General features: G+C 40.4%; 1 protein-coding gene and 2 pseudogenes across 2 annotated transcripts; 2 read left to right on the top strand and 1 right to left on the bottom strand.

The window, feature by feature from the left end:
• The first annotated feature begins 30 nt into the window (after positions 1 to 30).
• Positions 31 to 19,560, top strand: LOC100761311 (zinc finger protein 501). Of its 2 annotated transcripts, none has more exons than XM_035449525.1 (4): positions 31 to 341; positions 13,983 to 14,074; positions 15,473 to 15,599; positions 16,677 to 19,560. In XM_035449525.1, the coding sequence occupies exons 2-4, from the start codon at positions 14,036 to 14,038 to the stop codon at positions 17,972 to 17,974; spliced, it is 1,464 nt and encodes a 487-aa protein (XP_035305416.1). In that variant the 5' UTR covers positions 31 to 341; positions 13,983 to 14,035; the 3' UTR covers positions 17,975 to 19,560. The 2 variants fall into 2 exon arrangements, with proteins under 2 accessions (XP_035305416.1, XP_027289734.1); XM_027433933.2 differs by lacking the exon at positions 31 to 341 and adding an exon at positions 427 to 601.
• Positions 7,765 to 9,201, bottom strand: LOC118237811 (annotated as a pseudogene).
• A 1,076-nt stretch (positions 19,561 to 20,636) lies between the features above and the next one.
• LOC100761601 lies at positions 20,637 to 23,093 on the top strand (annotated as a pseudogene).
• Positions 23,094 to 23,403: the final 310 nt, after the last annotated feature.

The raw sequence follows: 23,403 nt of genomic DNA, 5'->3' as shown, positions 1-23,403 counted from the left end.
GCCCCGCTCACGACTCACCACTTCCGTTTTCGTATTTCCTCCTAAACCTGCCGATCGCAGGCTGCTTTTTCTAAACCGCACCCGGCTGTCTCTCCCACTCCCCAAACTCTCCTTATTGACAGGCGTCTCCACCCCATCGGGGACCCGCCCACCTCCCCTGCATCTCCCGCCGCCCTGCACACAGCTCAGGCCGCCCTGGACCCGCTCTGCGCAGGCTCCGCACACGCTTGCTGCAGCCCAGACCAGAGCTGCAGCCGGGAGGACGCTGCGCCCCGGTGTCTGACCCCGCAGTGAGCGCTGAGACCTCCGGAGACGGGCTCTCCTGTGACGTCAGCGAGAAGGCAGGTGCACGTGGTCTGCATACCTAGGGTTCTGTTGTGTTTGGCGGAGTGAGGGTCTTGGCACCAGGCTCACACTCGGGGCTGCTCACCCGTGGACAGGTCTCACTCAGCTGAAGGTCAGGCCGGGTCTCTAACGCGAGTCTCTGATTGGAGGGTGAGGATCCCAGGGTGACTCTCCAGACGCTGCGCGGATGAAGGTGGCCTCTCGCCGGATGGGCAGAGCAAAGCGCTGCTCTTGATCTCCGCTTGAACACTGTCCGGTGGGTGCCGTGGGGTCTAGGGTTGTCCGGTTACCTTGGCTGAGTGATGACACGGAAGTTCTGAAGGTTGTCAGGTGCAGCCTTGGGTGCAATGGGGATCATAAGTAAACTGTTTTTACGTGTCTAAAAGGCACTTATTTTAAAATATGCTCATTACATCCAGTCTAACTTCTCGTGTTAGAATACCAGCCAACTGGGTACAAATGCACAGCAAAAAGCAACATACACCCTAAATTCTGCGGCCAGGTCCCATTCCCCAACAAATTAAAGCTAAGATATTTAAAATGCCTTTGGCTCAAAGCACAAACCTTATCTGTATCCCCTAAGGAGAGAAAGTTGAATGCTATCCAATATACGGAACTCAAAAAATCAGACTCATGTAAGATGATCAAACATGGAAAGACCAATATGCAGGCTCCACGTAACTCATATTCAGTAAATCACAGCAACTGTACTCGCCTGCACTGGGCTCACTCAAGACCAGCCCTAGCCACAATCAGTTTAGGAACTAGAGAGGTTCACAGGGTCCCACGCTCTGCCTCTCAACTGTGACCATGAATAGACTTAGCATAGGGGAAATCATTGAGTAGCTCCTTCTGAAACTATGACATAATTCTGTGCCAAAGCACACAATTAGCTTCTAGGCTTATTATCTTTTTAATCAGGGTGCAGGTATTTCTGCTTCGTTTTGCTGCTGCTTCTAAATCTCTTGAGTTAGTTTGCGTTTGTGTAATCATGGTGTGCCATATGCATGAGGAGATTTGATCATTTCTTTTAGAGTTCCTAATTTAGTTCCGTGCAATCTTTAGGGTCAGTAGGCATCAGCTATGCTTGTGCACACTCATGTCTGCTGATTAGGCTGTGCAGTCAGCTTGGGCACTTCTCAAGTCATGTTGACAAAAATGTCCTGCACACACAGCTCTTAGGATGATGCAAACTAAGCCGCCTTTGAAATTCCATCTCACCAGTCAGAAGGGCCATCACCAGGATAAATAACAAATTCTGACACAATGCGAGGAAGGGGGCACTGTTATACACTGCTTGGGAGTATAAACTAGAGAATCCACATGGGAAAGGATTCTATACTTTTCTCAAAAACACTAGAAATAGAAACTCTCCTACATACTGTACTGTTTAGCCATTCATAAATAGCTGCTCTTCTGATTGTTGCCTACAATTCTGTGTGTACACCCACGCCCACCTACATAGGCTCTGGAAGAGACTCCGGAATTACTCAAGCCCCTTCAGAGATTCCACCTAAGAATTTGTCATGTATATAATCAGGATCATGTTTCTCTAGAATCTTCTGAGGTTTAAGCTGTGCTGTGATGATCATGACAGGTAATAGGCTTCCCAGCTCTGCAGGGAGGTGAGCACAACAAAATACAAATGCAGAGGTAGGGGTCTGTCCTTAAAGCACAGGGTTCTGAGCCCACGGGCACCTTTTAGACGATTGGACTGTGTCTTTAAATTGTGTAAGCTCTACTGTTTCTTCCCATATGGAAAAAAATATGTTACCAGGCAATAGATTCTATATATGTGCATGGATTAAACATGTTTAATGATTAACTCCATGTCACAAATAATCCTAGCTAAGGCAAGAAAATGAAAGCATTTTCCCTTGGAGTCCTTTAACTCCAAGGGTTTAAATTCTCTACTTGAAATTTCCTGTCCCTTCCATCCCCCTTTTCTCTGTTTTGAATCTCTGTCTTCCTCAATGCTGTCTTGTGAATCTATCCCTGTGTGTCTGTCTGATGTCTCTCTTTATCTCTCTGTCTGTTTGTCTATCTGTCTGTCCATAACAAAGTGTTTTTCTCTGATTTATTGAGTAACATAGAAAGCATCCTGTGGGGTAAGTATGAGAAATCCTTAACAGACATTAAACCCCCTGGAATTGGAGTTATAGATGGTTACAAGTCAACACGTGGGTGCTATGATCTGACTTCTGGTGCTCTGCAAGAGCATAAAGTGTTCTTTGTTATTGAGCCATCCCATCCCTCCAGCCCCCAGGTAACATTTTCAAAAGAAAAATGAGTTTTAAAGGTTTGCATGGTCTCACTGGGCAGTGGTGGCCCACGCCTTTAATCCCAGCTCTGGAGAGGCAGACTAGGGTGGATCTCTGTGAGTTCAAGGCCAGCCTGGTCTACATAGTGAGTTCCCGGACAGGCTCCAAAGCAATACAGAGAAACCCTATCTCGAAAAACCAAAATAAAAAATAAAAAGAAAGTTTGCATAGTCTTAATATATGACATTCCCAGAAAAAAAAAAAAAAGCGCATTACATTGGGAATGGAGAAGCAGCCATTTCTGCCCCAGCTCTGTTGTGGGATGGTGACTGGGCCTCTTCTTGCCTTTTCAAATCAAAATGCTATAAACTCCATTGACAGTAACAACAAATCCTGGAGTCAAAACAAGAGCTAAAACATATACACGTAGTGTATACACGTAGGAATCCCACTCACCACATCCACAATGCAACTCAACATGGAGCTTCTTGAAAAATAAAACCAACAAATGAGAAGTGAGACTGGGTGTGATGGTGCTCTCCTTAATCCATGCATTTGAGAGGCAGGGCCGGGTGGAGTTCTGTGTGTTGGAGATATTCTGGTATGCATGAAGGCCTGCAAGTCAGCCAGCGTCAAAAAGTGTTGCTCAGGAATTAGAAATCATCAGAATATTCCGACAGGACAGAACAACTACAAATGTAATGAATGTGTAAAGACTTTAGGATATATCAGGCAACAAATGCAAAGGCTAGAACACAAATTTAAACATTTTACACAGTCATTGAATTTGAAAAGTTCCTCTAATGTTCCCGCGTTTATGGATGTTTGAGTTTGATATTCATTGAAAACATCGCTGTGGTTTCCAAATCTGTACTGGTTACAGTTTCCTGCAGCGTCACTTGTGTTGTAAAATGAACACTGGGAGGATTCATGAATCATTTTGTCAAGCTCATTACATTCATGAGACTTCTCTTGTATATTCACATGTTCTCGGATAATATATTTTGAGCTGCGATTCAGGACTTTCTTATATTTAACACACATTTGATTGTTGCCTGAAGACAGAAGTTTCTGTCCTAACCGGTCCCTCAGCCCTTTATTCCCAAATAAAGACACAGAGGCTTATATTATTTATAAACTCTTTCGCAATGTCTCAGGCTTCTTATTGCCTAGTTCTCTCTTAATTATTAGGCCATTCCTATTAAACTGTGTATCTCCATGTGGTCTTAGCTTATCCGAGAATATCGGGCCTCTTTCTTCCCCTGAAGCCAAATGGCATCTCACTGGCAACTCGCTCTCTGCGTTCTTCCTCGAGTTCTCATAGTCTGGTAACCCCGCCTATACTTCCTGCATGGCTACATCCTGCCTGTTCATTGGTCAAAACAGTTTAATTCATTAACCAATAAGAGAAACATTTCACAGCATACAGAAGGACATCCCCCATCAGTTATCTGGAATATTAGCACAGTTAAGGATGGTAGGGATTGATGCATGCAAAACAGATTCAATAGCTGATGTTTCCTTAAGAAAAGTAAGCTAGCAATTCTTAGGAATAGAGTTCTTAGCAGAGGTCTTTTGTGTTTTACTATCATTGAGTGTAAGCAGAAGGACAATTAAGTAGTTGATTGGACAATAATGAACTCTGAGAAAGGAGCTCTTTGAAGGATCCTATGAAACGGTCTTGTTGTGTATGCTTTTGAGATACAGTCTTAAATATGTAGCTTTGGTCAGCTAAGTACTATGTAACTAACCCAGGCGTCATGGAAATCACCATATACTATTGCTTCAGCCTCCCTAATGCTATGATTAAAATCGAGCTGTACCAGGACAAAATATAGACACCACATCTCAAATAAATAAATAAATAAATAAACAAAAGCAATGTGATCACAACCAAAAGCACTTTCTCTAATTTAAAAGCTCTCCATTTTAAAAATTAGAATCTGAGTAGTCTAATCCAAAAAAGAGAACATTCCAGTTACCATGTTTACTACAAAGCACATATCCTTGTTCTGAATATTCAATTTTCTTTGAAACTTTCATTAAAAGCTAGATAAGTGGGCTGAAGAGATCGGGCAGTATATAGCATTGCTTACTTTTCCAGAAAAACTCAGAAAGCATAAAGGAAGAACCATGAAAAAGATCATGCTTGATGTTTCAATTTCTGTGACTTCGTGTGATCTATGCACAGTTGTTCTCCTGGTATACACCATCCCCTATGGCTTTTACACTCTTTCTCCATCCTGTTTTGTAGGATTCCCTGAGCTCTGAGGGGGTAGCATTCGATAGAGGAGGTATCTAGTTTAGAGTTGTGTGCTCCATAGTCTGTCTGTGTGTATTGTCTTGCTATGGGTCTCTGTATCTGTTCCCATGTGCTGCAGGAGGAAGACTCTCTGATGGCTAAATAAGGCACAGATCAATGAGTTAGAAGAATATTATTAGAGTTCTTGTATTAGTGTTTCTTTTTCTTTCGTTAGAATAGTAGTGTTTGGTTTAATCATAAGTCTGTGGTATCCAGTCTCAGGTTCTTGGTCACATAAGCAGTGTAAGATACAGGTTCTATCTAGTAGAGTGTGCCTCAAGTCAAATTGAACATTTGTTAGTTACTCAAAAACTCCAAAAACTTTGTACCACCTTTGCCCTAGAACATTTTGCAGGTAGGACAGATTGTAGTTCAAAGGTGTGGTTAATTGTGACTGAGTCAATGCATATGTTTCTCTTTTGGTAACCTACAAAGTACATTCCTGTACCAAGGACACTAGAACATAGGGGTGAATGTTCTCTGTAGTCACCAGTTAGACCTCTCAACGTTTATTGAGTTGTGTGTGTCTTGATTCAGCACTGGGTCTTGCTGCCACTTTGTGGAAAGTAAGCTCTGCTTTTGGCAACAGCCTGGATGAGGATTTCCCTGGCACCCCTTTAGCCAAGGACTCAATTGGATATAACCTAGTCATGGTACTGGAAGCTTCATTTGGTGACAAGAGAGGGCCACTTGGGACTCGATCTCCTTCATTATGTGGGGAATTCATTAGGATTGTCTTCATTTATTTACAAAATAGTACTTTGCGATTCTTATTTTTCTTACAAATATTAGAGAATTGCAACTGTATTTCATGGAGCTGAGCTGTGTTTTTTTATTACCCATTGGCAGAATCATAAAGATAGCATTGCAATATTATGAGTATATCTTTTACATGCTAAGAGATTGGAACTTTTGCTGGACTTCACAGTGAAAGTTAATAATACATCTTGAGAAAATTTAAGACTTAACCCTGCTATGCTACTGGGTACTCAGCTTGTTCATTTAACATGCTTTTAAGAAAACAATGTAAAGCCGGGCGTTGGTGGCACACACCTTTAATCCCAGCATTCCGGAGGCAGAGGCAGAGGCAGAGGCAGGTGGATCTCTGTGAGTTCGAGGGCAGGCTCCAAAGCTACATAGAGAAACCCTGCTTCGAACCCCCACTCCAAAGAAAACAATGTAAAAATAAACCCTATTTTCCTTGGAATTCTCATGCCATCAACTTTAATAATCTAAGCTAATGCATAGCTATAATCTTAGGTGATGTACTTTTCCATGTCCCTGACCCAGATAATGCATGTGTATCATTTGCTCAAAGTAGCAAACACAAAGACTGAAAATAACCTCCTTTTTAAATTTTTTTTAAAATAACCTCCTTTAATGAATATGCCTTTGTGGCTATTGGTTGATAAACAGCGATGCTTGGAATACTGTTTGTTATCTTGATCACATGGTGTCATTTGTAACCAGTGACTTAATCCCTTGTAAAACTCTGTAATTGATTTCTGTAAAGTATCCCATTCCTTACCCCGTGTGATTCTTTCTATGCTCTTCAATAAAGACAGAGCACAGAGAGGAACAGACAGACACACACACAGAGAGACAGCAGACGGACACACAGATATATTCATAGAACAATCTTCAGGCAGGAATTGATTTTAACTCATGCAACAGACAGACAGAATGGAAGGGACAGAGGGCATCAAGTAGAGAATTCAGATTTGGATTCATTCTTAGTTAAATGGTTCCAAGAGAAAATGCTTTCATTTCTCTCTTTGAGTCAACATGGATGCATCATTGGTGACAAGGAGTTCATCGCTAATGTGTTTAATCTAAGCATATATGCAAAATCTATTGGCTGGTGACAACAACAACTTTTTTGCATATGCAGGGAAACAATAAAACATACCACAGTGTGAAAGAGTATACCTGTCATCTAAAGATGTCCTTGGGCTCAGAATTCTGTGCTGTTATGACAGAGTTCTAGATCGGGGTTTGCATTTCTGTGTGCTTACCGTCCTGCAGACCTGGAGTGCCTTTTTGTTCGTCACAATAATGCCAGCACAATTTGAACCTTAGAACACACCAGAGAAACATGGTCCTCATTTTAATAATGAAAACATCTAGGCCGGGTTTTGGTGGCACACACCTTTAGTCCCAGGCCTCAGGAGGCAGAGGCAGGCAGATCTCTGTGAGTTTGAAGCCAGCCTGGTCTACAAAGTGAGTTCCAGGACAGGCTCTAAAGCAATACAGAGAAACCCTGTCTTGAAAAACCAATTATAATAATAGTAATAATAATAATAATAATAATAATAATAATAATAATAAATAATGAAAAATATATTTCTTAGCTAGAATCTATAAAGAGACCTGGGGGATTCTGGAGTGTCTTTTCTTCAGCCTATGCAGACGGGCATGGGTACACACATAGAACTATAGAGACCTGTCTGGAGACCATCTTGGATAAATGGCTAAACAATGTAGCACATAGGGTCCTTCTATTTCTAGTTTTTTCAGAAAAATCTAGCCTGTTTTTCAAAGTGGCCACTGTAGTTTACACTTCCAAAATCAGTGTATAATAGTGTTCCTTTCCTTACATTCATATCAGAATTTGTTATTTATCCTGGTCCTGGCCATTCTGACTAGGGTGAGATAGAGTCTTTGGGGGAGGGGGGCCGAGATAGGGTTTCTCTGTGGCTTTTGGAGGCTGCTCTGGAGATAGAGTCTTTTTTTTCCCATTTTCCCAAGATTAAATGATTATTAAAAAACCGCACCACACTGTATAGAAACCAACATTTTCTCCCATAATTCTGTGCATTGGGACTATCGAAATGTCAGTGTCCATGCTCCACATCTTCAAATTAACACCCTCAGGTCACAACAATAAGTCTTCCCAAAGGGGGCCTTCCGGAAAAACAAGCTGTTTCCTAGGCTCATATTTCCCGCTTTTTGTAGCACGCACCAGCAATCTAGCCAAGAAGTAAGGTGATCCACCGGCAAGCCCGCAGTTGTTGACAGCCATAAGATTAGATACAGGCACAAAGGGATATGTCAACATACTAGCAAAGAATCCTGTGACAGCTTGAGAATAACTTTTCATTTCATTCGTTTTAGAGACCCCACTGTCCGGTGCATAGGTATTGACAAGATAAGCCAGTGAGTTACAGAGCAACAAGGAAATGTTGTCACCTAGGAGGCGAGGAATTAGACCCGCAAAAAATCCTACGGTGCCTTCTTCCCAGTAAATGGTCAACATGGAGTCACACAGCCCGCAGTACTTGGACTCTCTGCCAGTGAACTGTACCATAGATCTCAGAGTGACCCAGAGGAAAGGGATGTTTAATGAGGGTGGCAGCAGAATGAGCAATCGTCTCTCGAGTTGTCTCTTTGATAACTTGGTCGGTCAAAGAAGGATGAGCCTTCCTTTTGTACATTTCTGGATACTAACTCCTCAGGTTTCTCACACTCCTGGTAAATCTGTAAAATTCCCTAAGGACCACAGTTCCAAGGATTCCCGAACACAGTCTTGGAGTTAAGCCTGTGAACAACCCACGCCTCTATTCTTTTCTCATATTGACAAAATGTTCCTGAAAGCCTACGCTGACATTTCAAACAAAAGAAATGAATGAGAAACTGTCCCCTGAGACATGGACACTGACCATGACCTCGTCTCCGGGAAAACCAGTGCTTTTCCAATCACTCACATCATTCACATAAGTACAAACAGTATAGATAAAAACTTTCCCAACAATAAAATTTCATCTAGCTGTACATGTGTAACCAAGAGTGGGTTTAAATGTTTGGTAAAGAAAGCTTTTTAAAGGGAAAAGTCAAAATAGCTCAATATTTCAAAGACTCGCAAGAACTAGGTTAACAGATATCAAACAATTGTGAACAAGGTACCAGACGTGAAACAATAACTGACGATAAAAATTTATTAACCTGATCTTAGAAATGGGTGGTTAGCTGTGGTTAGCCTTGAATGATTTTCTGATTTATTGTTTTGGTTACCAATGGATAAGTTGTGTGTCTCTGCGCCTAGTAACGATGGTATCATCTGGTTATTGTTTCACTGAACACAAACTCTGAGAAGATATTTGTCTTATTATAAAAGGCCTTGCTTGAAAGCTGCAAAATACCCTCAGATTCAAACTGCCTCTGTGTTTCTGTTTGTCACCGCCGAATCCTTACCCACCTAGTCTTCAAGAACCCTCATCTCAGGGACACCCATACCCAGCTGGGGTGGTCCGTGACCTCAATATTCCTCAATATTCCCAGAGCCATTGATGGCATGGTGTAACTGACTTGTTCAAGGCTGTGGCCATGTACATAGCTTATGTTCTGAATCTCAGACAGCCAAATGTTTACGCATTGACCAAAATTAAATGTGGTGTGCCCTTTTAGCGTGGCTTGTAGAAGACAAACTTGTTTCTGTGTTAGTGAAATCACAGTTTCACCCTCCAGTAATGAAGGCAGAACAGCACAGGACGAATTCAGCGCTAGGTGGTTGCTGGACTGACTGACCACTGACTCCCGACACTCATTTCCTTTCCAAATCCCGAATTCCTGGAATGTCCTCCCCAGGTCAGTATCGCTAATAGTGTAGATTTGGATATTGACTGGCAATGGCGGAGGCCTGTGAGGGAAGGATAAAATAAAGATGGTTCTTTAATGTCATGTCATTTGCATAGAGGTGGAAATGATTATCCAGTTTCCCAGGATAGCTCTCCAGAGTGAGTTACAGTGTCTAAAATTGAGAATATTTCATATGGGAGTAAACCATGCACCTGGAACTTCACGTTTACGGTAATTAGTGCTACTTGCATGGAGCAGTTTAATTCATCGTTTTCTTCGACTGAGTCATTCAGCTTCTCTATATTGTCTTCAAGGCTGATATTGTGTCTCCTATACGATCTCTTTGAGTTATTATTATGCTTATTGCATTTTTCACATTTTGTTTCATTTCAGTTTGGGTGGGTTTTTTGTTGGTTTTGTTGTTGTTGTTGTATTTTTGTTTGTTTTGGCTTTTTGAGACAGGCCTTCTCAGTGGCTTTGGAGGCTGTCCTGGAACTAGCTCTTGTAGACCAGGTCGGTCTCGAACTCACAGAGATCCGCCTGCCTCTGCCTCCCGCGTGCTGGGATTAAAGACGTGCACCACCAATGCCCGGCGGCACTCACTTCTTACCATATATACCAACCTGGTTCCTCAAGGGACCTGCCTGCCTCTGCCTTCTGCATGCTGGGATTAAAGCAGTGCTGAACATAGATGGCTCAAACACTCGATTTTGTTTTTTGGTTTTTTTTTTTTAGAACTCCTTTTATTTTTAATTTCATAATGCTTTGGCTGTCAGTGCTGTGACTGTGGACTACTCTCAGGAGGAGGAGGGCAATGCTTGAACCCACTCAGCTGGCTTTGCACAGAAATTGGATGTGCTGGAAGTGCAGAGGTCTGTTTTTGTGCGTAAGAATAGTATTCTTCCATTCTGCATTTCCCCTCCTCAGGATTCCAGCTAAAATTATTCTGGAAGTTTGTGAGCTTTTTATAAATGAGTCTCCCCTCTCATAATGGAAAGTGAAAGTCCATAGAGGAGAAAGCGTACGTCTCTGAGGAGAAAGGTTTTCCCAGTGGAAGTGTTATAGTTCTGAGGGGGAAGGTTTCACCACTGCAAGTGTCACATTTCTGAGGGAGATTTTCCCTCTGCAAGTGTTTCAGCTCTGATCCCATGAGGAAGATTTCCACAACTCAAGTGTTAAAAGTCTGAAGGGAAAGGTGTTCTTACAGTTGGGAAGCAAGGAATACCACAAAGTCACATGGCACAGCCAACCTCACACATGACATCTGTTGAGCAGAGACAGTGTGTGTCTGTCTCTGCACTGGCAAGAAGCATCACAGAACTAAGCAGAAGACAGGGTTTATAAAGCACTTCTTGGGCACAGAGCTTTCCACATCGAGGATTGGTAGGTTTTCAAGTCCAGAACCTGGGATTTGTGCTCTATAGGGCAGAGTTCTCAGCTGCCTGTATCCTTAGGCACTGTTTGTGGCAATTAGAGTGTTCTGTGTGTGGACTGTCACATGGTCCTCAGTGGTCAGTCCTGGCCAATACCATGCATGCCTCAAGGAACTTATTTTCCACCACCTATTTTGTTTAATATTGATAAAGAATCAAGGATCTAGAAAGGTTGAGGACATTATCGTTAGACTATCTATGGTGCCAGTTAGCATACCAAAGCTCATGCTAGCTTACAGGTCCTTCAGTATTGCAAATGACTGTACAGAGAGTTAGAAAAGGGTTTCCGTAAGATGGTGGCTAGGTTCTGATTGAATGTCTTAATTAAAATACCAACCATTAACCATCCAGAAATGTGAGTAACCCTGATTCAGTAATACCCACCCACTCAAAAGTGTACCACCATGTCTGTCTCTTTGTTATATGACTAACTCCTTTTTTTGTTTGTTTGTTTGTTTCCATAAGTTGCTTACACAAATACCTAAAGTTTGTTGGGGATTGCCTTTGCCTCTTAACCGGGCAGGACAGAACAGTTTTCTGCTTCCTTGTGTAGACTTTGAAGATCTTCTTGTGGTTTTCCTGGTTGAAAAGCCTTCCTCTTTCCCTTTATGAGTGATAATCTCAAATTTAGCTTAGAGATTGTTCATCCTACCAGCAGCTAATCAAGAACTCTTTTAATTTATAATTGGATTGAGAAATATGGCTCTAATATCACTTATCTATTCATGGATAATCATTTTCCCAGCAGAGAATATTCAAAGGACTCTCTCTTTTCCTGGTTTGTCTTTTGACATATTCAGTTTACTTAACCTCTCTGCTTTGTGTTTCTTTCTGGAATCTGTTCTGTTCAATTTGTACATGTTTCTTTATTTGTAGGTCCATAATATCTTTATCCTTCTATCTCTATATATTATGGTATATGATCAAGTCCTTTGGTACACCCAAGAATACTCTTTCTTGGGGATAAGTTTGGTATTTCTGACTTTCCTGTGTCCATGTAACTGTTTCCATATCTACTTTTGCAGAAAAGATCAGTATTTTCTTTATAGGATTGCATTAGTTATTCTGATTGCTATAATAATATAATGACGTGCACGATAGTTTCATGTCAGTTTGACAGAAGCTATAGTTAATGGACAGGAGGAAACTTCAATTGAGAACATGCTTCCAAAAGAACTGGCTTGTAGGTATTTTCTTAAGGAGTGATTGGTGGTAGAGGGCCCCATCTATTTTGAGTGGTTACATTCTGGGCTCTGGTCCTTTATTCTGTCAGAAAGCATGATAAGGGATGGGATGGCTTTCTGTATAAATGTTTTTATTATTGGTTGATTAATAAAACATTGATTGTTAGTAGTCAGGCAGGAATAAAACACTGATTGGCCAGTTGCCAGGCAGGAAGTATAAGTGCGGCTACCAGACTAGAAAAATTCTGTGGAGAGGAAGGCAGAGAGAAGCCACGTAACTGCTGAAGGAGTAACATGCTGGATTATGGGTAAGCCACAGCCTCGTGGCAATACATAGTTTAATAGAAATGGGTTACTAATTAAGAGAGAGCTAGCCAGTAAGAAGCCTAAGCCATTGGCCAAACACTATAATTAGTATAAGTGTCTGTGTGTTTATTTGGGGTAAAGCTGTGGTTGGACAAGGTGGGGAAGAAACTCCATCTACAAAAGCAGGCTCAACAAGTCATAGGGAACAAGCTAGTAAACAACAGCTCTTCATGGCTTCTGTATGAGTTCCTGTCTCCTGTCTCCTGCCTCCTGCTTCCAGCTCTGTTTGAGCTTCTGTCCTAACCACCTTCAATGAACAGTGATATGGAAGTATGAAACAAACTCTCATCATTTTTTTGTTCCTGAATGCCTTAAACGATTTGCCCAGATGGTGGTAGTGGTGGTGGTAGTGGTGGTGCACACCTTTAATCCCAGCACTGAGGAGGCAGAGCCAGGTGGATATCTGTAAGTTCAAGGCCAGTCTGGTCTACGGGATGAGTCCAGGAGAGGATCCAAATCTACACAGAGAAACCCTGTCTCGGAAAAAAAAAAAGGTTCTTCATAGAAGTAAATTCATCATTAATCTTAGTTCTTTTGGAAGTAGCTTAAAGGTCTTTAATTTCTAAATTACTTTATTGCTTTGCAATTGTCATTATTAATAAATATAAAGCACTTATCAAATCTAAGATTTTCCCATGGTGAGTGTGGTGACTTTTGTGATCACATCATCTTTAAAAAGGAATTTGGTGCCTTTCTTACCTGTTTCTCCTTAATTCTTTTTGGTATTCAGATTTCTCCAATGCTCTCTTGTGGCTCTGGATTCAGTAAGACTGGAGATTGTATGCATCTTCTCCCTAGAGTTTTCCTACTAATGTTACTCATTTTTCCTCTGCACTGTGCTCTCAGCATTGGTGTAGCACACTTGCCCTTTACTGTGCTCAGCTCTTATCTATTTCTTCCCGTTACCTGTAGGAGTTTATCATAGAGTCTGTTGGTTTGTCTTAAGGCATTTCTATTATACCAGGATTTTCAGGTCACGGGCTTATATTTGTCATGTGATTTACTTATTTATTTATTTGTTTATTTATAATTCTGATTAGTGATATTACTGGTACTAATTTTTTTCATTCTAGTTAGAAATGGTAGTTCAATGATTTTGTTTGTTGAACACAGTTTGTTACTTCCTGGCTCTATTCGTTAATTCCTTATATAAAATGCATTATTTGCTGTGTTCTCATAAATTATTTCTTTCTGATTTTTTTCTTTCCACACTTTTTCTCTAATGATGGCTCACAGTGCTACATGACTGGGGGACCTGTGCTGTTTTATAGGCTTCTTTCTGTGCCCTTCCTTCTCTATGGATTTTAAGAGCCCATATTCCTGCGTGCAATAAGGTTCTCAGTCATTTTCTTTCCCCATTCTAAATACGTCTTTTGATTCTCTCCTATATACAGGGATGTTGATAAGTTTTCTGGTATCATTTTGGTTATAAGTCTTTTAATGTGGTTTGGCATTGTCTGTAACAGAATTGTATTAATTTTAGCTTTGTGTTTTTTGACATTTTTTTCTTGTGAAGTTTCAACAAGAATTCCAGTCTTTGTTTCTGAGAGAGAAACTGAGAGAAGAACAATGAGAAGAATGAATTCTTTGGTGACAAATGCTCCACAGGTCAGTGTCATGTCCACATTCCTTTGAAAAATGTTTTTATTATTGAAGCCATTCTAGACTTTAATTCTCCACCTTGGTAATGATATCTAAAATCTTGACATTCTATGACTCATCCTTGTTTTCTTCTCTTATAATCAAGTATAAATCTTTAGATCATCCATCCACATAGCACAGCCATGGCCCATTATATTGTCACTTGATTTTATGCTCCAAGGACATAATTTTTATGGAATTAATTTACCTGCCATTCTGAAAAAGAATCCATTGTAAATGGTGCTCATAGAAGTCTGTTGATTGCCATTTTTACGTAGGATAGGTTTGTGTCCTTTTACATGCTGTCTAATGCTGGCTTCTAAAATTACTTGAAGGTTGTGAAGATAGTCTCCTAAGATATCTTCACAAAGCATTTGATTCTATGTGTTGCTTGGAACATTGATGTGTGTATTGATATTACAGTGCTTACTCTTTAAAGAAAGAAAATCTTGATTTTTAATTCGCCCATGAATTCTGCACTCTATATTCTACCTGTTTGTTCTAGAAAGGCTTCAGCAGCCTACCTGGGCCTCAGGATCTGAACTAAGCATTTTAGTATAGAGTACGGTGAGGCCCAGCTACAGACAGGATTGATCTAGTGTCCAGTATTTGAACAAGGTCAAGAGTTACAGAATTTGGAAAAAATAGTTTTGCTCATCATAACTTGACCATCTGAGACATGATACTGGGGTCCTATTTGATATCAAAACATAAAGGCACATTCCTGCCTCTAGTGCCCAATGTGTAACTATATAACTTAAAAATTTGCTGGTTTAAAGACCATTATCTCATCCTGTTTTCCACATTTATTAAAAAATACAGTAAAGACTATTTTAGAAAGTATCTTTAATTAAAATTAAATTTTAATTTAGGTTTATGTATAGTGCTATATTTGCCTGGATCTATGTGTGCGTGCTATGTATGCCTCCTGCCTGTAGAGTTCAGATGAGTACTTTGGTTCTTACAAAACTGGTTTTAAAAGTCAGTTGTATAATGCCCTGAGTGTGGTAGGAACCACACTACATTTTGAAAGACTTTAAAGAGTCATAACTGCAGAAAATAAATTTCAAATGAAGTGATGATGGCAAATCCTTTATCTGCCACTCCTGTCTTAGAAAGCGCCAGAAACACCTTATGAATGTAATGTAATAGTCATTCTACACATTGTCTCTGTTAGAGCCACAGTGCCTACCTTCTCACACATCTCTAGAGAGTTTCTCAAACTTTTGTCCTTGATTAATTGTTATGCCTCATCTGCATTACAAAACTATGTCTGATTCATTAGAAATCTTTTATCTAGGAAAGCATATTGTGCAGCAGCTCCTTGTAATTAAAACATGGTAATTGGGTAATTTTCCACTACAGGGTCTGTTATCATTCAGGGATGTGTCTGTGGACCTCTCACAGGAGGAGTGGGAATTTCTAGACTGTGATCAGAGGGCTTTGTACATGGATGTGATGCTGGAGAATTACAGCAATCTACTCTTTGTGGGTAAGAATGTTCTTGTACAATACCTGATACATCCTTTGTATTTACTTGCTTTATGTATATGTAAACTCTGTGAACTATCTAGAGACTCCAGCCCTAAGGCAAATTGTGGTTATTAACATAACTTTTTCATGATTTCTTTACATTTTTCTGTGTTCTCTGGAAGAATAACCAATGCTGTATTCTGTGTAATTGCTCCAACCCGCTTATGTTTTCAATGAGAACTTCAATTTTTTTTTAAAAAAAAATGTATATTCAGGGCAAGGGGACTATGTTACAGTACTCATAATAACTGAAATATTTTGATTTTGCTATTAAACTACTCTTGATTTTAAAAAATTCAGAATGTTATTAGTAGAGAAAAAGCTGATGATTGTAAGGATGTTCTTCTTTTGGGTTTCTTGAGACAGGGTTTCTCTGTGTAGCTTTGGAGCCTGTCCTGGAACTCGCTCTGTAGAACAGGCTGGCCTCAAACTCAGAGACTCACCTCACTGTGCTCCTGAGTGCTGGGATTAAAGGCAGGTGCCGCCAACACCCAGGGAATGTTGTTCTTGTATTTAATTTTTTGAGATGTACTCTTTGTGGAAAAATTTCTTTTCACCTCCTTATGCCCTAAAACACAAACTGGCATAGCGTGCTTTTAATCGTGGCACTTTGGATACTGAAGCAAGAGGGTGTGATGAGTTCCGTATCACCTGGGAAATAGAGCTCCTAGCTCAGCATTGCCCCTCAGAGTTGTGACTCTGCCTCAAAATCATAAACAAGAAAATAGAGGATTATTCTTCAGATGATTCTTTAGACGGCTCCCTTGTCAAAGTTATTTGTTGCTTGGTCACCCATTTGTCCTCCCTTCTGCAAGGGAGATAAGAATGAGAGGCCTATTATTGGTCGTTATGGTTTGATACAGATCAGATTGGAGGCTCTTATGAGCATGTATTTAATGATTGTGAGTCAGAAAAGGCATTTGTGGGGAGCTGAATCCCTGAGAATTTCTTGTTTACATGTCGTAGAAGACATTGGTTATTGAATCTTTTAGTCATGCATTAATCCCTGTTGTCGCAAACTGAATTAATTTTCCAGGGAACCATTGCAGATTCGATAAATATGAGACAGTCTTGGATCAAGGCACAAAGCATGATCATGTGAATATCCAAGAGAAGCCTTCTGAATATAATGAACTTGGAAAAATTATGCTTGAATCTTCTGAAAGTACACTGTATGACATTGCAGAAAACTGCAAAGAGGACATAAACAGATATAAAGGTGGGAACACTGGAGAAGAACCTTATACATACAAAGAATATGTAAACTCTTTAGATTTGTGTTCCATTCTTAGTCAAAATCAAAGAATCCACTCAGGAAAAGAAGAACTCGAGGATACAGAGTATGATGAACCTTTTGACTCTGAGCTTGTGCTCACAATGGAAGGAGCCGATGGTGCAAAGAAACCACTGCAATGCCAGGAATGTGGAAAATGGTTCAAGATGTACTCAAGCCTCACTAGTCATCAGAAAACTCATGCAGGAGAGAGACCTTCTGAATGTAAGCAAGGGAGTGGGACCTTCTGTGCATGGTCCCACCTTGAGTACCATGGTCCAACCTGTACAGGAGAGAAACTTTATATATGTAACGAGTGTGGTAAATCCTTTTGTAGATTTTCTCATCTGAAAAGACATCAGATAACCCACACAGGGGACAAATGTTACAAATGTAATCAATGTGAGAAATCCTTTACCCAGAAAGTCAGTCTTCGAGCTCATCTGAGAATCCACACAGGAGAGAAACCTTACAAATGTAGTGAATGTGACAGATCTTTTACCCAGAATACCCATCTGAGAACTCACCAGAGAATGCACACAGGAGAGAAACCTTACAAGTGTGGTGAATGTGACAAATCCTTTACCAATAGTAGCCATCTTAAAGCTCATCAGCGAATCCACACTGGAGAAAAACCTTACAAGTGTAGTGAATGTAACTTTACCTGTGGCTCTCATCTTAGAAGACATCAGAAAATCCACACAGGAGAGAAAACTTACAAATGTAGTGAATGTGACAAATCCTTTGCCGAGAACAGCAGTCTTAGAGTTCATCAGAAAATCCACACAGGAGAGAATCTTCACAAGTGTACTGAATGCGACAAATCCTTTATCAGGAAAGGCTGTCTTATAACTCACCAGAGAATCCACACAGGAGAGAAACCTTACCAGTGCAGTGAATGTAGCAAATCATTTACCCAGAAAAGCAATCTTAGAACTCATCAGAAAATCCATTCAGGAGAAAAGCCTTACAAATGTAGTCAGTGTGAGAAATCTTTTATCCAGAAAGCCAGCCTTACAGCACATCAAAAAGTTCATATGAGAGGTGCCTTAGGAATGTAAAGAATGCAGAAAAGTCTTACCTGCTTCTCGTGTAAGAAATCACCTGAAAATTCATAACTGCGAAGAAAAATTTCCATAGAAAATAACATGGCATTTGCTTCCACCAAACTCTGCCTTAACTGCGGTTGAAGCTTTGTGCTAGAGGAATCATGAGCAGGAGAAACTTGTGAAAACCTTTAAATAATGTTTAATCTCGGAAACAAGAATTTATGTTGAGGGAAATTCTGACAATGTGACAATGTAGGGAATTTTTCATTAAACTTTTACTTGTTCAACCTGGAATACTTCATATTGAAGACACCTGAAGAACGTGCTGGCGTGCAAGAGTTTCCTAGAGACTGAACTGATCCACTCTGAAAGGAACCTGAATAAGGCAGAACATAGAACTTGAAGCTCCAAAGAGCTTCAAGAAATCCCTGAAACTGACCAGATTCCATATGCTTAAATGAAGAAACTCAGACAAATCATGCCTCTTAAAAGAAGAAATTGAGTCACCAAGACGGGCTGGTTGCTGGTTTCTTTTTTCTTTTTTCTTTCTTTCTTTTTTTTTTTTTTTTTGGTTTGTTTGTTTGTTTTGGTTTTTTTCATGACAGGGTTTCTCTGTGGCTTTGGTGGCTGTCCTGGAACTAGCTCTTGTAGACCAGTGATCTGACTGCCTCTGCCTCCCGAGTGCAGGGAACTGGCTGTTCTTTTTCCTGTAAATATGCCTATGTTTGCTCTGGGCATATCCACTATTCAATCCCATGCAGGTTGGATTTTAATGATGGCAACTGGTTTTTTGTTTTTTGTTTTTTGTTTTTTTTCCCCCATAACTCTAGTAAAGTAACTCCTTCCCCATGTTTCCTTAAGGAAGGCAAATAAAGCTGATTGGCTCAACAAGTTACACTTGTTTCTGTTCTCAGTTGCCAGTTGGGGTGAACAGTTGCATATATGTGTTTCATCACTCCAAGAAACAAGTGTTTCATGAAACATGCTGAATCCATCAATTTTTCCTCCAAACTTGTATCTAAATATAGCAGCTGTTCTCAAGCCCTCAGCATGAGGGTTACAACCCCCTTTGAGTGTCAAACTACCCTCTCAGTGGGGTGGCTGAGACCATAGGCAAACACATATTTCTGATGGCCTTAGAAACTGAGTGAGACAGTGTTCCTTCATCCATCACAAGACCCGATGGCCCACGTGCAGATATGCCCACATTGGGCACCTGGAACTATAGTAAAGGCCTTGCAGCATTTAGAACTTGGTACGACTGTATTAGAGTGAAAACATTTGAGTCAAGGGAAGCAGGCAAGCTTGTGCTCAATGCTCCAGGGTTACTGCCATAGTAGTACTTACAGAAGACAAAAGGACTCTACACCTACAGAATTTAGAAGGTTTGGGAACCTCAGAAGGCTGTTCTCTTCCTTGCATTCTAGAAGTAGTGATAGAGATGTATGCAAAACAATAAATGAAAATTCACCTACCAATGGACGTTGGTGGCGCAGACCTTTAATTCCAGCACTTGTGAGGCAGAGGCAGGCAGATCTCTGTGAGTTCGAGGCCAGCCCGGTCTCCAGAGTGAGTGCCAGGATAGGCTCCAAAGCTATGCAGAGAAACCCTGTCTCGAAAAACCAAAAAAAAAAAAAAAAAAAAAAAAAGAAAAAAAAACATAAAAAAAAAAAAGCAAATTCACCTACCAGTGTCATCCAAACTGGGCTGTTTTCCATGCATGGATATGAAACCAACCAAATAGCCCACATTTCAACCAAACTCCAATCACCTCGGAAAAATCCTACTCATGGGCAAATACTAAAGACCACTATCACACTGCATTATAAACCCTGAGAACTGAATTTCAATTCCTTTTGTTATATCCTTTACATAATGCTTATATTGAAGTCATTCCAGACTATTCATCATGAAAAACAGGAAGACTCGGATATTTTGGACCTTAGACAATGTAGTATGTTATAGTGAACAAATGCATATAATTACAGAATTTCCTCAGATCTCAATGCAAGAAGAAAGTTATATTCATAGGAAAATATTGCTCGAGAATACTTTGGTGTTCTCAGAAATGCAGTTCATTGAAACCTGAGCTCGTATTTAGTGCAGTCTTAGTAAATTCAGTCATTTGTTTTCAGAGGATCACAGATCATTTCTGTCAGTTGTGCTGAGTCAGGAATGTTGAACGTCAGGTAGCAGATAACGGAAAGTTAGGTCTCTGGACCGACTGTCAACACTCTGGAGGTTACAACCAGTTGGACAGACTCTGGGATTCCAATTTCAGGTGTTTGATGGGTTGAGGCTCCTCTGCTTATTTACCTTTAGGTCATTACCCTAATTCATCACAGATTTCCAGTGTCATTTTAAACTTATAAACGTGTGTACATTGAAAACACATCTCCCTGTACCCCCTTACACTGTATTTTATTTTTCATTTTGTAACTATTATATACACAGCTCTTGTCTGTAGTGACCACAGGCATGTAACAAGCCTGTGTAAAATCGGTTCAGGTACCCTGGCAGCTGGGGGTGTGAGGAAGAGTACATGGATAGAGTGGGGTACGTGCAAATCAGTGGGGCAGGGACAGCCATCAGGATCGATGGCAAATGAAGCAGAGGCTCTGTTAGGATTGGAACATTCAGCAGCATTTGTCAAGAGCCAGATTACAGGAGCCTGATGGGAATTCCTAGAGAGAACTCAGAGATTACCTTTCTAGGAATCAGACAGGACCTTGCAGGCACCGGGAAACTCCTTTCAGCTCCAGGACACCCTGTGGTACATGCTGGGGAACTCAGGAGTCAGCTGTGCCATGAGATGAACGGAAACGGAGTGGAGTTGCACAGCTCAAATACGGGCATATTGAACTGGCCACAAGGTGTGATGAGTTTCCTCTGCTGCCGAGCAGGTAGACATGCTCTCAAATACTGTTACTCATACCTCTGCCTCTGAGAGGCAAAACAGCCAATCACTAAAGAGTTCTTACCTCTACCAAAGCTCAAACCAAAGTGGGCGATCCTGTCCTCAGTGTGACTGCAGACTGATTGACTCCTGTCTCCTCCCACCTTTTTTTTTAATTTTTTAATTTTTTTTTTGTTTTTGTTTTTTCGAGACAGGGTTTCTCTGTGGCTTTGGAGGCTGTCCTGGAACTAGCTGTTATAGACCAGGCTGGTCTCGAACTCACGAGATCCGCCTGCCTCTGCCTCCCGAGTGCTGCGATTAAAGGCGTGCACCACCACTGCCCAGCCTCTATGGCTAATTAGTGTGGCTGCTGGGATTAAAGTTGTGTGCCACCAATGCCTGTATAGCTGACTGGCTGACTGGCTAGGTTCGTACCTCTGATATTCAGGCAAGCTTTATTTGTTAGATCCCTTCTGAAAAATAAAACGAAACAAGGAGGAGAAAATACTAGTTTACTTATTGAGAACATGAGACAGAGCATTGAACAGAACCTTTGCTGAGACAGAGTTCGCTTGTCAACACACCCATCATCACTGTGGAAAAAAAAATGGCAAAAAGAAAAACCAGAATACTGCAATCTGCATGTCCTCCTAGACATATCTATCTTACATCAAAAGCAAGTCACATATTGCTTCCATCATCTGTGATTCTAGGGTGCTGTGATACTTACTATTAAAATTAAAGACAGCAAGTCCCCTTTAATTCTACTTTTCTGTAAATTGCTCACTGATGTCAGTGAAAAAGTCCATGTATTTGCATGTCCGCATTCTTAAGCATGTTTCTGGAAACAGTTCATTCCTGAAGGCAACCTATTTTGCCCGTGAGACCACCCTTCCTCGGTATTATAAAAGGATACAAGTCCATCCTATGTAGAAAAAGGCCATCAAGATAGTTCTCCGAGCTTCATTTATAATAGATTCTCTTACAGAATTGCAGATGTCAAATCCATGGAAATTATTGTCCTCGTGGAAATTTTCGAGAGAAAATGAAATGTGAATACTCTCTGTTATGTTGTCAAAATACCTAAGACTTAATAGACAAATATAGTCAATAAAAATATTGGAAACCTTATATTTTTATCTGTATAGTATAACATTACAGAATATTATAATTCCTTGTATGTCTCAGTTTATCCAGATAGTTAAAGGTTGAGAAAATTAGCAAAGGCAACGAGGTTAGTCATATATATTTATGTCGATTGCTCCTAATATGAATAGTCTTTAAAAACTAATGAACTTATTTATTATTAAATATTTTATTTATTAGATCATGTCTACATATTTTCATAATAAAGAATCATAATCCATACTGTTTTGGAGTCCTGTTGCTGTTTTCTTATTTTAAAAGGGAAATAACAGAAGTTGATTTTCAAGTTACATATAGGTATGCAATTGCAAATTTTTACCTACCTATGTATACATTCATAAGTCTTAATCTTTTTTTACAAGTTTTTTTTTTTCCTTTTTTCTTTTTCTTTCTTTTTTTTTTCCTTTTTTTTTTTTTTTTTTTTTTTTTTTTTTTTTTTTTTGGTTTATCAAGACAGGGTTTCTGTGTCGCTTTTGAGCCTGTCCTGTAACTAGCTCTTGTAGACCAGGCTGGACTCAAACTCACAGAGATCTACCTGCCTCTGCCTCCCTAGTGCTGGGGTTAAAGGTGTATGCCACCACCGCCCGGCCTTTTACAAATTCTAAGTTCGTTCACTTGGAATTTCATGAGCACCCCCACCAACACGGTACCAGCCAAAACACAAGGGCGGCGTGGAGGTAGGGGTGGGGGTGATGCCAGGGGAAAAGCCCTGGAACCAGGCCCCGATGGGTGAGCCTTGGCAGATAGGCTGTGTAGGCAGAGCCGGGGCTGGAAGTAGAATGGATCTTCAGGCTCTCCTCTGTCCCTCGGTTGGCAGTGTCTGTGCTTTAAGGAGGAGCTCTGGGTTACAGCGGTGGCATTTAATAAGGAAATTGATCCCATTCAGAAACTCTTCCTGGACAAGGTAAGAGTACAAATCACAGCAACAGACATCGGGAGGACCTGTGGATACTGGCCCCGAGTATCAGCAAGAGCTGGACAGAAAGCTTTTTAAACTTAAACAGATGTTTGGTAAAGGAGACATGAACACATTCCCTACCTTCATTTGAAGATTCCAAATTTGAAGGCTTCGATAAACTCCAGTCCTGAAGATTATAAAATTCATCCGGTAATTTGTCATGAATTAGTTGTACAACTAATTTAAAAAATTTAAATAAACATTTGGTTCATAGTTTAAAAAAAAAAAAGAGTCCTGAGAGATGAACATTACATTTTAGCAACACATCTGAATATTCAAGACCTCAAATAAGGGGACTTTAACAACAACAAAAAAAAAGAACAAAGAAAAGGGGGAAGAAAAATGCTAGACATATTTAGTTACATTTAGCCATCTTAATATTTTTTACTTTTTTATTTTTAGAGGGTCTCATATTTACATGTCCATTCCCTTGCTCTATCA

The sequence above is a fragment of the Cricetulus griseus genome, chromosome 9 (genome assembly GCF_003668045.3).
Source record: "Cricetulus griseus strain 17A/GY chromosome 9, alternate assembly CriGri-PICRH-1.0, whole genome shotgun sequence".
NCBI lineage: Eukaryota > Metazoa > Chordata > Mammalia > Rodentia > Cricetidae > Cricetulus > Cricetulus griseus.
This window is presented reverse-complemented; position numbering and strand designations above follow the sequence as displayed.

Bases quoted from the DNA above. Each gene is read 5' to 3' on its own strand.
- LOC100761311 (XM_035449525.1), top strand. From the start codon at position 14,036: ATGAGAAGAATGAATTCTTTGGTGACAAATGCTCCACAG. The intron at 14,075-15,472 runs GTCAGTGTCATG...TTTCCACTACAG, and splicing joins TGGTGACAAATGCTCCACAG to GGTCTGTTATCATTCAGGGA. The intron at 15,600-16,676 runs GTAAGAATGTTC...TTAATTTTCCAG, and splicing joins CAGCAATCTACTCTTTGTGG to GGAACCATTGCAGATTCGAT.